General features: G+C 42.5%; 1 protein-coding gene across 2 annotated transcripts in view; it reads right to left on the reverse strand.

Moving 5' to 3' along the window:
- Positions 1-480: 480 nt before the first annotated feature.
- The window catches only part of CDH20 (cadherin 20), a 118,174-nt gene continuing 103,701 nt past the window's right edge, over positions 481-14,953 (reverse strand). Inside the window, exons 9-12 of one of the 2 annotated variants that reach the window (XM_064705439.1) lie at positions 12,863-12,984; positions 10,836-10,953; positions 3,501-3,752; positions 481-2,083 (exon numbers count right to left, since the gene is read on the reverse strand). In XM_064705439.1, coding sequence (XP_064561509.1) covers positions 1,584-2,083; positions 3,501-3,752; positions 10,836-10,953; positions 12,863-12,984 — 992 coding nt within the window. In that variant the 3' untranslated portion in view covers positions 481-1,583. The remainder of the gene's footprint in view (positions 2,084-3,500; positions 3,753-10,835; positions 10,954-12,862; positions 12,985-14,953) is intronic. The other variant, XM_064705440.1, reaches the window with a different exon arrangement.

The following is a 14,953-nucleotide window of genomic DNA, read 5'->3' on the forward strand; positions in this document are numbered from 1 at the left end:
CCACTTTCCATGAAACTTGTGTTAGTGTAATTTCCCTAGCTCTTCTCATTTACACATACAAACACCTGGGCACAAAACTGACTGCACAGTAAGAATAAATAGGTATTTTATTTTAGTCTGTCATGGCTCTGAAGGCATGAGACTCTTATCAGGGCTGTGTAACTGGTTTCCAAGCCTATCAATGCCCTGGCCTTAATGTTTCAAAAAAATCAAGCAAGACTTTCTTTTGACTTCATCATGATTCGATTAGAAAAGTAACTAGTTTGGTGGGCTGTACTTGGGCAGATTCTCTGCTAAGGGCAATGTCCAAGTGAACAATGATAAAAGAAGCAGACAATCTGCTCACTTCTGCAAACGGAAGCCTTGTATCCTTGACACGATGCTGATGAACCATTTTTTCTTGATGCTCAAGGCATGTCAAGCTGCAGATGAGCACTAACTGCTGTGTGCAAAGTAGTCAATAAATTGCCATCAGACTTTCCCTTCTGTTTAACTTTTATTAAAAGAGGTGCTAAGGTACTGTACTGTATGCAGTACATCATATTTATTACCAAAATTAACAAATATACAAAACTTATACATGTAATTTTCTTACATCCATTTATTTGTCTATAATACTGCATTTGTTCAAGTAGGTTATCTACAGTATGTAAACATCCCTTGGATTGACCTCACACAGATTAGGAAAGCCCATCTAACCCATGTAGTTACCAAATATAGCTTTTTCTTATTTTAAAATTTATTTGGCTTTCATTGGTAGAATCTAATCTTCACATTTGGCACATGGAAGAGACATCTACAGTGCAAAAGAGGCAGATTTTCTGGTTTTGTTCTGAGCAGTTTAGCAGAGTCATGGTTTTAAAGAGTCAAGAAATAAATTTACACAAACTTGATAGGAGATGGATTAGTGTTAACGCCAGTGACTCACAGATCAGCCACTAAACTAGAGCAGAAATCCAAAGCCTCTTCCCCAGCCCTCTCAGTCACGTGGGAAAAGAACCTCCAACCTCAGCCTTGTTTCTAAAGGATTAAAAGAGAGCTCTGTTAGCAACAGAGGGAGGAGTTTAGTCTACAAAGAGCCCTCTGAGATTCCAGTTTCAATTTTCTGCTTTGTGGATTTTTTCTTTTGTTAGCAAGCAATTCTTTTCTGTTTTAATGGGGGAAGAAATGACCAGTGGGAAGCAACTCTTCTGTGGGGACAACTTCTCAGTGAGTTGGAGATTACAGGTGGAGTTTACAGATCTTTGAACCCTGATGTATAGAGCTCAGTAAGCTGCCGTGTACAAAGGGGAGAGAAAGGAAGAGAGAGAGAGAGCAATGCCGTGGAGCTCTCCAGTTTTGCTGTAAGAACCAGGAAAAAACTTCCTTCCTTCTGTTTCTCATAGTTTCAAAAATGTGACTTAATTTAACTGAGTAAAGCTGATCCAGAGAGACTTTCATTCACACCCTTCTTCCCATTCTCATCCAAGCACTGTATTGCTATTTTTTCATGAGGCCTCACCCATGTCCGTGGAAGCATCTGATGAGAATGGACCGAACTGGACACCGTTTCACATGGAAAGCCCTCTGCCATTCCTCTCCTGTTACCACAGAACCCCGCTGCTGTCCGTGGCCCCGTACATCTCAGCCAGCTTCTTGAAGCGCGGCCCCCAGTCCGTCAGGTAGTCGTAGCTCTGGTCTGAGTCTGTCGTCACGGACTGTAAGGAGCTGAGCGACTCCGCCACCGAGCCGTTCCCTTCAAACATGTAGGTCTGCAGGGAGTCGAAGGGAGGTGCCCACAGGTCCATGTCAGCTTCGTACAGCTTGGCGAGCACGTAGTTGTGGACGTTGTTGTCCATGATGCACGCCTGAGGCACGTATCGGGAGAGGCTCTCTATCTCAGGGAGCATGTCCTGCCGGTTCTTCACCACCAGCTGGGCCTCCCGCGGGTTCCACATGGCGGCGATGTCGAACGCCTCTGTGTCCTCCTCCCCGCCGCCCTCGTCATCATACCTGACGATGTTCTCGTGGATGTTCTCCTCCTCGTCAATGATGTACGGCTGCTTCCGCTGGCGCCGCATGGAGAGGATGAGGAGCACCAGCACTGCGGGAGCCAAGCAAGACACGGGGCTGTCAGCAAGGACACAGGTCTTGCTGGGGCTTCAGACTTTCCTCAGCCCTACTTTCCCCTGGGTGAGCCCAACTAGCCCCTTGGATTTAAAGAGCTGTGGTGTTTGCAAGCTGAGGGGTGTAGAAATCTCTCTCTCTCACACCCCAGTCAAAACTGGTAGCTTGAGGTCCTGCTAATCTGTCCCCTTCCTCACCTGAATTCTTAACTCCTGGTGACACAGGACATGGATATCTAGAGGTAGTTGCCTCTTTTAAGCTAGCCGGCTCAGAGGTCAGTAACAGTTTATCTGCAGCAGCAGTGCCATAGAGATTTTGCTTTCTGCTCTGTGGGTGGGTTTTGCAGCCTGCTTTGGGGATGCCTCTTGAGCTGGCCACTGCATGTGACAGAGATGGATGGTCCTAAGGCACCACTGTGATATGTGTGCCTACACAGCAAAACGCAGAGCTAGCCCTAAGTCTGCTGTAAGGAATTTTTTGTTTATCTGCAAGCCTCCTGCAGTGCTGCAGTATTGGTGCTCCTCACCCTCGCTGTGCTTATTAGCATGGGGAAAAGTGGTTGTACAGGCACCAGAGCCCTTTTCTTTTGAAAATGTGCTTGGTGACTTGGTGACTATTTCCAGAGTTAGAACTCAGAAAAGATTTTGGATACTGAAATTTGGAGCAAATGTATCTAGGCTCCTTTGAACAGCCAGAACTGAGGCCCTTTAAAACAATTTTTCCTGTATCTTACTACACTGTTCCTCAAACTGGGTCCTCTGAAACTTCAGAGAATGTGTGTTTTGAGCTAGTATATCATGATTTGAGAGAGTGAACAAGGGAACTGAAGTTCTTTTGGTACCAACAGCTAACAGTGGACATAGAATGTCTGAGCAAAGAAAGCATGAAATTTAATTGTGGAGACAGAACTCATGCAAGACCCTCAGCTCCTTTACTGCAGCACAGGCACCATTTAAATGTAGAGTCTCAAGGAAAAAGGATGGAGGTGGGGATATCTCTCTCCAAGACAAGAAATGGAACTGGGCTTACCACTACTGTTTCCTGTGGATCAGGATGAGAAACTAGCCTGCCCCAAGCCACAGCTCTCAATACTTCCCACTGCCATACCCTTACAGGAAAACATGGTCATATCAGACATGCTAGCACTTTGGGCATCTGGCAGAAATATTTGCAGGCAGTACCTTTTCCCCCATTCCTACAATCCAGATCCTGAAACCATATGCAGCTGACTACACCATGGAGTCCTTGATTTGGCCCTTTAGGCATACATGCATCTACATATATAGGTATACACAGATATGTGTGTGTGTGTTTGGGTCCTACACCTTTGATGCATCAGCACCATGGCCAGAACTGAGAAGTCTGTCCCTCCCAGGAAGAAGTGCAGACTTTACCCAGCAGGACGAAGATGCAGGCGAGGATGGCGATGAGCGCGCCTCGGCTGAGGCTGACAGGCAGGACGTAGGCCTCGGCGTTGCAGGACATCACCACGCCCTCCTGGTCGCAGCTGCACACGTGCACGGTCAGCGTGCCCGTGCTGCTCAGCACCGGGCGCCCGTTGTCGCTGATCAGGATGGGCAGGTAAAATGTGCTCTGCTCGTTTTGTCTGAAGCCAGAGCGCCGTGTCAAAATCCATGCTGTATTGTCTAGGGGCAGGGGATAAACAGAGAGGACGGCTTATATGCAGAGCAAATACATTCAGCAGAGAAATAATGTTTAAATAAAACCAGCCTTAGACCCCCATTCATTTTTTTCTTCTCTCTTATTTTTTTTTTATCAGTTAATCACTAATAATTTTGCCTCTCCTTTGCCTCTTCCAGTATCTTCTCAGGCCATAGATCCAAACCTGAGAGGCATACACACATTAGGAGTTGCCTTTACCCCTTGTGATATAAGATGCCCAGAGCAAACTCACAGTATTCAGATTTCAGAGGGCAAGACAGAAATGAGCAATTGAAGGCAAGTTGTTGTTCCTGTTTGCTTATGCTCAGCAGCTTTTCTAGGTCTCAGACGCTGCCACCATTTTGGAGATGCTGGCATATGACCTTTGTGGACATGTGATGGTACTCTGTGGTTTTTGATACATGGCATGATCATCTGCTTGAGGCAACAAGGGGACAAAGGAAAAAACCCAGCTTGCTACCCTAAAGCAGCAGCAAGTTAAAAATTCACAACTGAACATTTTTTCTGTGAAGTACATGCAATTTCTTTAGTATTTCTGCCATAGAAAAAAGCCAGAATGCTTTGTGTTGTCATCAGAATTATTCTACTTTGATTTGACCATTCTGCTTCATTTAGTCTGACTGCCGGTTTTTATAAGAACTTAAATCAAAAGGAATCAAAATGATGCTGCTGACAAAAATAGTAAAAGAGTGATCTAACAGCCAGTTGCTGTTGGCCATTTCAAGGGAAATTCCTACCTTTGGGGCTTTTTCCTTCATATTCAACATGCTTTTTAAAATGTCAACATTTACCAGTGGCATTTGAATTCCTTTCTATCTCCTCCCCCAAATTTCTCAGTATGTGCACCAAGTTTCCTAATCTAAAAAAGTGGAAAAAAAGTGAAAAATGGATTCAGGAGCTTTTTCTCAATTCTCTTCTCAGGATGCCAAAGCAGAACTCTTTGGAGATGAGTGTTGATTTTTTCAGTGCTTTTGGAAAGTGCAGGACTGAATGTCTCCAGTGTGAACTGAGTCACCAAAGAGACTAAAGAAACTTGCATGAAAATTGTCCTTTCTTACAAACATGTCTGCAAGGCTAGGGCCAAGAAAGATTACTGGGGAACAGTACAGGTACTTTTTCTCTTTGGCAGACCTACAAGCTCTGATTCTCTGCACTGATGCTGTGGCAGTTTTTGGGAAATTATCTTCATGCAGTTTCTTTTACTACTTAGTTTTATTTCCTGTTCCCTTGGTTCAAAAGAGGTCACACAGTCTGGCCATCTGCATCTCCAGGTTGTTACCAATGTACATTTGCTATGCTTGAAAATGCAGGATGCTGATCAGATGTCCCAGGTGGATTGGCACAATGGGATTGCTGCCTGGAAAAGGCAACAAACCTTCTGATCACAGGTAGACTCTGAAAAAACCTAAAATATTAACATAGAAGTGTTCAATTTCCTTATTATTCCTCTGTCCGTTCACTGCTAAGATTTAAATCTTGGCTGATTTTTTTTCAGTGTAGATACTCAGGTTACATGCAGATAAATTCAGCTATATGATCTACTGTAGTCTAGACACCAAAAGTGATTTAATGGCTTTTTGAAGGGAAATCAGGAGCTTCAACTCCATGTACAGCCAACTATGGAATACAGACAAACTCAAGCTAGATTAGCCAGATTTGTCTCCTAGACCTAAACTATGGCCCAAGTTACAAACTCTGTGCCTCTAATCTTATGGCATCAGAGAGTACAGGCACACCTAAGTATTGAGATGTCAGGTTCCACAGTTTGTGAGATCAATTTAAATTTGTGACATGTTTTTAAAAAGAATCTCAGGGACTTTTTTCTTGCACGTCAATGACATTTCAAGCTTTTACTCTAAAACCATAAAATTCTGAAGTGTGCTACGTGTCTGCATGCAAATGTATAGTGATTTGTAGTGTCTTGTTAAACCATGTGGTCCCCAGAGCTGGAGCTTTGAGGAAAAAACACTAGGTGCAAGATAAAATCCAAAAGTTGCTTAAAACTGATTATGTGTCAGTGTTTACTGATTTCATCTTTGATATGCAGTGCAGCTCTGAGTGTGTGCAGTGGGTGTGGACAGACATAGGTAGGTATCTTCCTCGGAACAAACAATAGGACAAGAGAAAATAGCCTCAAGTTGTGCTAGGGGAGGCTTGGATATTAGGAATAATTTCTTCACTGAATGGATGGTCAGGCTTTGGAGAAGGCTGCCCAGGGAAGTGTTTGAGTCACCATCTCTGGAGACATTCAAAATATGTGTAGATGGGGCACTTAGGGCTATGGTTTAGTGGGGGACTCAGAAGCATTAGATTAACAGTTGGACTCAATGATTTTGAAGGCCTTTTCCAACCTAAATGGCTCCATGATTCAGGAATGTGTCCCAAAGCTCATCAGAGAGCAGTACCCCATGCCTCCCATGGCTTCTGGGCAAAGGGAATGCTGTGGACAGGAGCCCTTGCCTGCTCAAGCCTTTCCCTTCTCTCTACTGGGGCACATACAAGTGCTTTCTCTCCCTTGGGCTGTTTATGTGCCCTCTGTATGTGCTCCACAGCTATTAATATCACACCTTTTCATCACTGGGCCAGTTTTGTCATGAGGAAAAGCAGCCCAAAGGCAGAAAGTGGCAAAGTGCTTTTATGCTCTGTTAATAAAAATACTTGAGTTACCCTAACTGGAGTAATTTGGTTGTATTTCTCTTTCCTGGGTGAAAGATTCACTTTCTTTAAACTGACTTACACTAGAAGTCACAGCTTCTATTCAGGTGACAGCAAACCCTCATTTCATGTAAAATTGCTCTTTGTGAGGGGAAAAAAGATTAATTATTCTGAGCTGGTTGTACTTTGCCTGCAAAAGAAGTCACAAGCTGTTGACAGAAGCTGTGAAAAATCAGGTAGTGAGAGATCTCAAGGGTTTTTAACCACTCTTTTCAGGCCAAAACCAAGTTTCTATAATCTAATATTGAAAGATATATATGTATAAATACACAGCAGACTGTGATGCCCTGACCATATCATCCAGGTCTTAAATGTTCTTGGTAATTAAATTCTCTTTGTAACTCCCAGGATTACATTCTGGGCCTTTTGCTTCATTTTGCTTTGTACTAGGCAGGCATCCAAATCATCCCTAAAGAATTGTTCTACCTGTTACTCTGCAAGTGAAATGCACTGGTGCCAAAGCTTGTTGTGTGACTCATCAAAAGCCAATGTGATTTGACGTGCTAGCGCAGTGCGAAGGATGAGCTGGAATGTGATGCAGCATGGCAGAAACTGGAATACACAATTTTATTCCAAATTTGATATCTGCTAAGCCCCAACCATCAAGAGAAGAGGGCTTGTGAGGACACGAAAGCCCTATTATATTAAAAAAGAAAAAGCAGGCCTGATAAGAATGCACAACATTTTTCCTCTCAGCATCCAGCACAGCAACTTTGGCTCGTGGAGGCTTGCTGGCAGCACTTAGCTCCAGCACTGCGCAGAGATGCTGAAGATTGCAGCATGGCTGGTTCCACATTTGTGTGAAAACTGAACTTCCCACAGGGCTACAGGCTGGTGTCTTCATGTGGTTGTGAGAACAAGCCAGGGAGCACCATCTTCCTGCAGCTTTCTGCCTCTCTGGAAATGATGTACCTCTCTGGAGAGGTCAGGGGAGCTAACCACTGTGTAGGTCCCAACCTTGAGATCAGAGATAACCACTGCTCTTCTCACAAGAAAGGCTTGGTTTCTTTCTGCACAAACCTGTAGAAGAACTGGGGATGATTAGCCTGACAATTCTGTTAGACTTTAAAACCTGATTGTAGTAATTATGAAGAGCTAGGAATAATATAAATATTCCACCAGGAGTGGGAGAAAGAACACAAGGAAGCAGGCAATCTAGACACCACTGAGTCGGGGAAAGAGTCAAAACTTTCCTTGAGGATTTTCAGCTCACTGCTTACATGTGTGAAGTAAACCACAGATTTAGGGAAGGCAGAAATAGCTAAAGATTTTTCCCAGGAGAAATTTAATTGTAATGCAAAGGACTGCCAGGATACTATGCCTGGGTGGGTATGACAGATCCTGATTGTGCACTTATTATAAGAGGCTTCTGTCTTCAACAGTTCCTGGCTCCCAAAGATGGAGGGCAGTGATTAAGGTTCAACAGAAGATAAACTCAGAGTTTAATCTAGAAATGTAGTAAACTTATTTTGTAGCTCGTTCTTACAGCAAGCCTCTCTTTCTAACTTATTTCCAGCATAGTCTCACCTGGAAGAGGGTGGAAGGAGGATGTCTTGCCAATGCCCTACAGCAGACACCAAAGAGATGGGAAACTCCAGCTCAATTCCCTGCTTCATCACATTTATCCTATAAGGCCTTGAGAAGCCATTTGTGCCCAGATTGTTGCAGCTACTTAACATGTCTATTTCTCATTGATTTTACTGAACTCAAAGAGAATCCAGCATGTAAGTAGCTTAATTTCTCCTTGCCCCAGATCCCCATCTATAAAGGAGAACAATAGGATTTCTCTGTCTGCTGAAGATATGCAAAGGATGAATAGTCTGAAGAAGTTCTCAGAGACCAAAATTACAAGGGCCAAAAAAAAATGTAAAACAGCTCATCAGAATGCAAACTGTGATCTATCTGTTGCTCAGTATAAATCAAGGTTTTAATTGTTGCCAAGGAGGCTCCATGTCTTGCAGTTTCTCTTACTGCTATATTGGACAACCAAGTAATCAGCACAATTGCTAATCCTAACAGTGCCTTCCCACAGCCTGGGAAGCATTCCTGTCTCGTGTTTATGGGCACAGGCTGTGACTAGCAAAGTGTGTTCTGTTTCTTGTCTAGCCACCCTGTGACAAACAGTGTAGGTACCCCCTTTGTGCCCAAGTTGCATGATTTATATAGCTCTTAGTGGCCCCTAGATGAAAATATAAGCATAAATTACTTTTACTGAAATGACTACGGCTCTCCAAATTGCTGAGGCAGTAAATAAACCCTTAATCATAGAGTCATAGAATATGCTGTGTTATAGGGGACCCTTCAGGATGAGTCCAACTCCTGGCCCTGCACAGGATACACCAAGAGTCACACTGTGCGCCTGAGAACTTTGCCCAAGGGCTTCTTGAACTGAAACAGGTTTGGTGCTGTGACCACTTCCCTGGGGAGCCTTTCCAGTGCTCATATACAGCCTCTGGGTGAAAAACCTCTTCCTCATATAATTCCCTGACTTAGTTTCATGCTGTTTTGTCGAGTCCTGTCTGGTCACCGGAGAGAAGAGATCAGTACCTGCCCCTCTGCTTCCCCTCACATGGAAATGGTAGAGTGCAATGAGGTCTCCCCTCAGTCTCCTCCAGGATGATCAGACCAGATGACCCCAAATGCTGGAGTCACCCTATACAGCTTCTCCTAAAATCTTTCACCATCCTCATGGCCCTTCTTTTGGATGCTCTCTAATAGCTTAATATTCTTCTTATACTGTGTTTTACTATGTGGATCATTCAAATAGTCAGTGGTTTGATACTTATAATTTTTATTTCAAATTCGTAACTAATATTACCTTAAGCTTCTTGTGATATATACATACATATATATATATATATATGGAAAACTGGTATTTTATAGAGAGTGGGAAGCACAGACATTTAGTCACTGCTGTCACTATGAATTATTGCAAACATGGCCTGAGACAGAAAAAGTGCATCTGATGCTGGGAGTTTTGCAAGTTTCTTTTTTTAGAACAATGCCTTGAGGATGAAATGAGCTTTCTTTGCCAAATGCTTTAGCAATAGTTGTGTTATATTTGTTCATTTATTTTGGCAATAAATACTCACAGATAAAAAAGACAAGGAGAGAAAGAAGGGGATAAAAATGCAAGAAATTGTGTGGGGAGCCTTCAGGGACACTACAGAGAAAAATACGTTTGGGATGAAAGAGCATGCTGTGGAGGAGGGCTCCAGACACTGCAAGTACCATGTTTTAAGATATGTTTGGTAAGTGAATGCATGGGATTCTTTATAAGCCTTTCTGTTGCACTTTGATACGCCTGGAGTGGCCCAGATAGCGGCTTATGGAAGTAAGTGTGGCAAGCAGTGTGTGGGAGCAAGGCTGGGCTTGGAGGCTGGCCATAGATGCTGCAGGTGGCCAGTCTTTCTGCCATTTATTCTGGAATTGCTTGCTGATACGTGGTACTTTACACACTAAACTCATACAACCCAGCCCCTCAGTACTGACTTTCCAAGCTCTGTACCAGGTCACTCAAGGTCATCCCTCTTTCCTAATGAAGGCTGGTGTGGGCCTGATTTTAGCCATGGAAATCATCTATCAACAGCAGTCATGCAAAGGCCTGCTATGGCAGGACTTTCCTGCAGGGTCCAAAACCACCAAAGCTTTCCCAAAAGAATCAAATTCCACTGGTTAAAGTGCTCAAATGCCAGTGATTTGCCATGAGTCTTCCTACTGGTGTTTCAGTTTCTACTTAGGTCATCTTACACAGACCTTCAGCTGTACACCAAGTTACTTCCCCAAGGGTCTGCGAGTCCTCCCTACTTCCCTCTTTCTCTAGGGAAATGAGGATGTGCAAGGAGAAAGAAAAAAGAGCTTGGGGGAAAAGACTGAAGCAGTACAAAACCCTTCCTTTTTTCTGTGCCTGGGAGAAAACATGAAGAGGACAAAAAAAAAAAGAGCAATGTAATTCCCTTCAGATTTGTCTTCTAGTTCCAGTTACTATCCTACCTTTAAGCATCTCCTTTTGAGCAAATGCAATTTCCACTCCGATAATCCAAGATGCCTGCAGCCTGACCAAAAGACCTGAATTTGCACAAAACACTGGCACATTTCGTCGAAAAAGGAAAAGGAGCCTATTGCTAGAGAATACTTATAGAGAAGAAAATATCCTATAACCTTCAAGTGTATTAAGTAATATGTCATTTTATTATTGCCTTTAAGGAGCAGGTGTCACTTGGTATTATTTGAAATGGCAATCTTATCACCCACTGTAAGTCACAGCTTCTCAAGTCCAATTCAGGCATTAGAAATTAGAGTAGCTAACTGTCTGTGTCCACTCTGATTACCTTGATTGTCCCTTAGAGTAAAGTTGGGGTTGTTGGCTGCCTCTGGAGCCAGGCTGTAGTAGAAGTGCTGACCCTCCTGTGGGTCATCCCTGTCGATGGCACTCACTGTCTGGATCAGCTACAAAACACAAGAGAAAAGTAGAAATGGGTGAGAAGCAAAATATTTATAATATGAATAACAATCAAACTGATAACAGGTATTTTATATCTATAAATATAAGCAACTGCAGCATTTCAATAAAATTGCTCTCCAGAGGTACAATCTTCTGTCAAGAAGAGACTCAAAAGCTTGCAGGGGTCATCTGTTTTTCTGTGGTCATGCACATCACTTTTAAACAAAGGAAGAGCTATTCAGTTTACCTCAAATAACAGATGCTTTCCTGTCATGCATCCCTATCTTCTGTTGCACATTTCTTTTTGTCTTTTGGAGGCCCAGGTTTTTCAGAAGATTTATTGTGCATTAGAGAGCTTGTAAGAAAGCTCATACTTACTTTCAGCTTCATTATGCAGGTAGAAAAGGACTTCAGGTTGATTATTTTGCCACTCTTTTAGTTTTAAATCAATAAAATTCTTCCCAAGATGTCAGTAGAAATGAGAGAAAAGCCAACCATGCAGAATGCATATGCAATAAATAACACCAAACTAAAGAAACGAAGACAATGCTAAATCGAGAAAGAGATTTGTTACTTCACTTATAGAGGCTTTGTAAAGTAGGTCCAACAGCTTGAAGCACAATTAGCACTGTCTGAATAAACATTCTGGCATCTTTTTGGACAAGGAATAAATCTTCACCTGGATTTTTTTGACTTGAAAGTTATTTTGGGATTCAAAGGCAAATGTCAGACCCATAAAGGCTCTTTCACCACGTTAAAACTGATTTCAGAACTTTTTAAAATGTGGTAATAGAATTTAGTGTTCCTTGCTGAAGGAAGTAGTTCAGGTTAGCATTCATAATAATATTGAACTTAAACAGCTTATTTCCTAGGACACTCATCCTTCAAAACCAGGAAAAAAGGTCTAGGCAATGACTTCTATTGCCTATATTACTAAAAAGCTCTCTAAACTGGTGAGATGAAAATATCCTATACATGATAGTTGTACGGACAGTTACCCCAGCAGTGAGCAGCTATTTCATTCTGTTTCACACAGCTGGGAGAAGCTTCTGCAAACACACAGTGATACTACTTGTATAATTTTCCTTCACAGATCATGAGAGGTGTGTCTGTGTAAGTGCTATTTAAGCTAGTCAGCTGTGCGTGAGGAGGCACCAGTCCCCACCGTGGACGCTGGTGGTGGAGCAAGAAGAGGCTCCCCACAAACAATCAGCAGCAGAGCTTGCAGCAGGTCCATCCAGGGAGAGCTCACATCTGTCTCTGGCACTGGTGACCTTGTATGAAGGATTTGATGGGGTTTTGGAAGGGAGAGGAGAAGAATCTTCACCGCTTGCTTGAAGCTGCTCCTTTAGAGTGTGTGTAATGGGAAGTCTTGTGTTGCTTTTGACTCTCTGTGATCTCCAGTTCACAGCAGAACATATTCTGCTTTGCACCCCTTTGAAGCTGATGTAGTGAGTTATGTCCGGCTCCCATAAGTCCAGGTGTGCTTAAGGCTCTTTAAACATTTAGTAGTAAGCCTTGTCTGTCACACGTGGCCTGAGCTGGTGCTGTGGCACTTCTCATAACACTTCTCCTCTCTTTGATGCTGCTACAGGACACACTGGCTGTTTGCCTGCTGGCACATGCCTAAGGGAAGGCTTTATTTCAGCTATGAAATGTATTGTGCAGTGAGCCTAGAATCTACTTTGGGAGAATAAAAGAAATGTGGGAGAAACAGAAGAGATACTCTATGTGATGCTCCTTCCAGTGAGATATGCTTGCCTTTGGAATGAAGCGCAGACAGCTGCTGCTAAGGGTTCAGATGAAGTGTGTGAGTAGCTGAGCCCTCTTCCCAACACTCACCCTTCCTGGCATGCTGCCTCCATGTAGGACAGCATACCCTTCCCAACCCCTGGGGGTACGAGCATTTCTCACCTGGCCTGCTTTGGCATTTTCACAAACAAAAGCTTCATAAAATCTCGCAAACTCTGGCGCATTATCGTTCACATCCAGGACTTTCACTGTCACAGAGACGCTGCCCACCTGTGAGGGGTTATCTGGAACAAGAAGGTTTAATGTGAAGAAAGGCAGAATGTGGGAAGGGGAAGAGGCTGCTCCTCACTTGGCTCAAGAGGTAAATCAGGTTTTCCACTACTAGTTTGTGTTAAATCACATTCTCCCATTGGGAACTCTGGTAACTTGGGTATTGTGTGACTCAGAGTAAAGCTGCAAATGCTGCTCTCTGTCTAGCCTGGCTTCCCATTTAATCACATATTTTACAAACAAATCAATTCTGTAAAAGACTTCAAACTGGTTCAGTCCAATGAATTATTTCTACAGCAAACATTTTAGACAACACCCCATTTTTTTTTAAATTGTCCTTCAACTGGGCAATACTCTTTGTTGAGCCTCCCTACTGATAGCATGAATTTGGAAGGTACTTTTTTAAGGACAGACTTGTTATTTAGAACTTGTTAAAAATGGCAGTTTCTATCTTCAGTTCAGAGATGGTTTTGCTCAAAATTTATGTTCCTTGAACTCAAAAATAGTGTTAAGTCTTTGATACTTTGTACAGAGAGGTTTAAAATGTAATAACACATGAAATTGAACAGAAAAGCTTTCAGTGAAGCTTAAAATTGCAATGAAAATTTTACATTCTGCATGACATCATTTGTGATGTTTCTGTCCTACTGGTGCATTAACTTTCTTTGTCAGTAAATCTGTACATCTTTTCGCATATCTTCACAAATTCCAAACTAAGTGGCTACAGAATAATTTGTTTTTCTTACTGTTCTTGTCTGCCTCAAATTGTCTTTCCCCCCCTCATTTAATGATAAAATAAAACTGTAATCAGAAAGAAAAAAATGTTAAGGGATCAGCAGAAGTGCAAAAATCAAGAAAAATTTTTAATACTAGTATTTCATCTTCTTTTCAGCTGTAGCATTTTGTACATTTACCTCCAAATATATCTCCCTTTATAGCAAGAAATGATATATTCATATAAACAATAGAGAGTTTGCATAAACTATGGAATTTTTATTAAATGTTCAGTGTACTGCAGTTCACAACATGTGTTGCATTGTGTCATTCAGATAATCCTCAAACTGTGTTGTTTCTCCCTAATTTGTAATGTAATCCTTCAGCTTCCCACATGCATACATACATCTTGCTAACACACCTGTTGTTGTGGCAGGTGAATTCACACTCTTAGAAATAATTGATCTAACCTTTAGGGCTATTTGGGAGTGCAGAGCTATGAAATTTTTGAAACTATCCACTAAATTAAAATATTGTGCTGCACATGTACAGAGCAAAACAGACAGAGGATTGATGGAAAGGGAACCAAAGGAAGACGTGCCTTCCTATTGCTCTCACCCTCAATGCTGCTACAGGGGCAGCTTTTACAGATGCCTGGTATTGCAATGGCCATTGGTGGCTGAAAATAAAAGTAGTGTCAAAACAGATGGGGGCGAAATCCCATTGTCTCAACCACTTTCACTACTTAAAAGGGCACAGAAAGGCATCGTGTGCTGGAACAGCCTGCAAATATGTGGCAGAGTAACTCCAACTCTTGTGGAATATTTCCCCTGCTTTCAAGCTGGCTGATTGCAATTTGGGCAAACTTGTTGAAACTTTGTCCTCTCAAAGTGCTCCATATCTCTGGCACAGGCTAGATGTGCAGGAAGCTTTCTGAGACACAAGGAATGACTCAGCTATTGGCACCAAGCTGCAGAAAAGCTGCTGCCCCTCACAGATGAACTGAGATCTTGAGCAAAAGCTATGTGAACCGAAGGAATTTCAGGTGAAGACTAGGTGAACCTTTTATTTGCTTATATATCTGAAGCTCCTTTATGAAGCTCACATCTGTGAGCATTTCAAACTCAGCTAAATTTTTCATACTGACACAATGAAATGAGCATCTCCTTCTTCTCACAGCCTTGAAAAATACCCAGCACAGATGAATCCTGAGCTGAGTTTTAGCTCATTGTAAAACCCAAAAGCATAATGAGTTCAGCATACTCGAAG

This window comes from Zonotrichia leucophrys, chromosome 2 (genome assembly GCF_028769735.1).
Source record: "Zonotrichia leucophrys gambelii isolate GWCS_2022_RI chromosome 2, RI_Zleu_2.0, whole genome shotgun sequence".
In the NCBI taxonomy this organism is placed as follows: Eukaryota; Metazoa; Chordata; class Aves; order Passeriformes; family Passerellidae; genus Zonotrichia; species Zonotrichia leucophrys.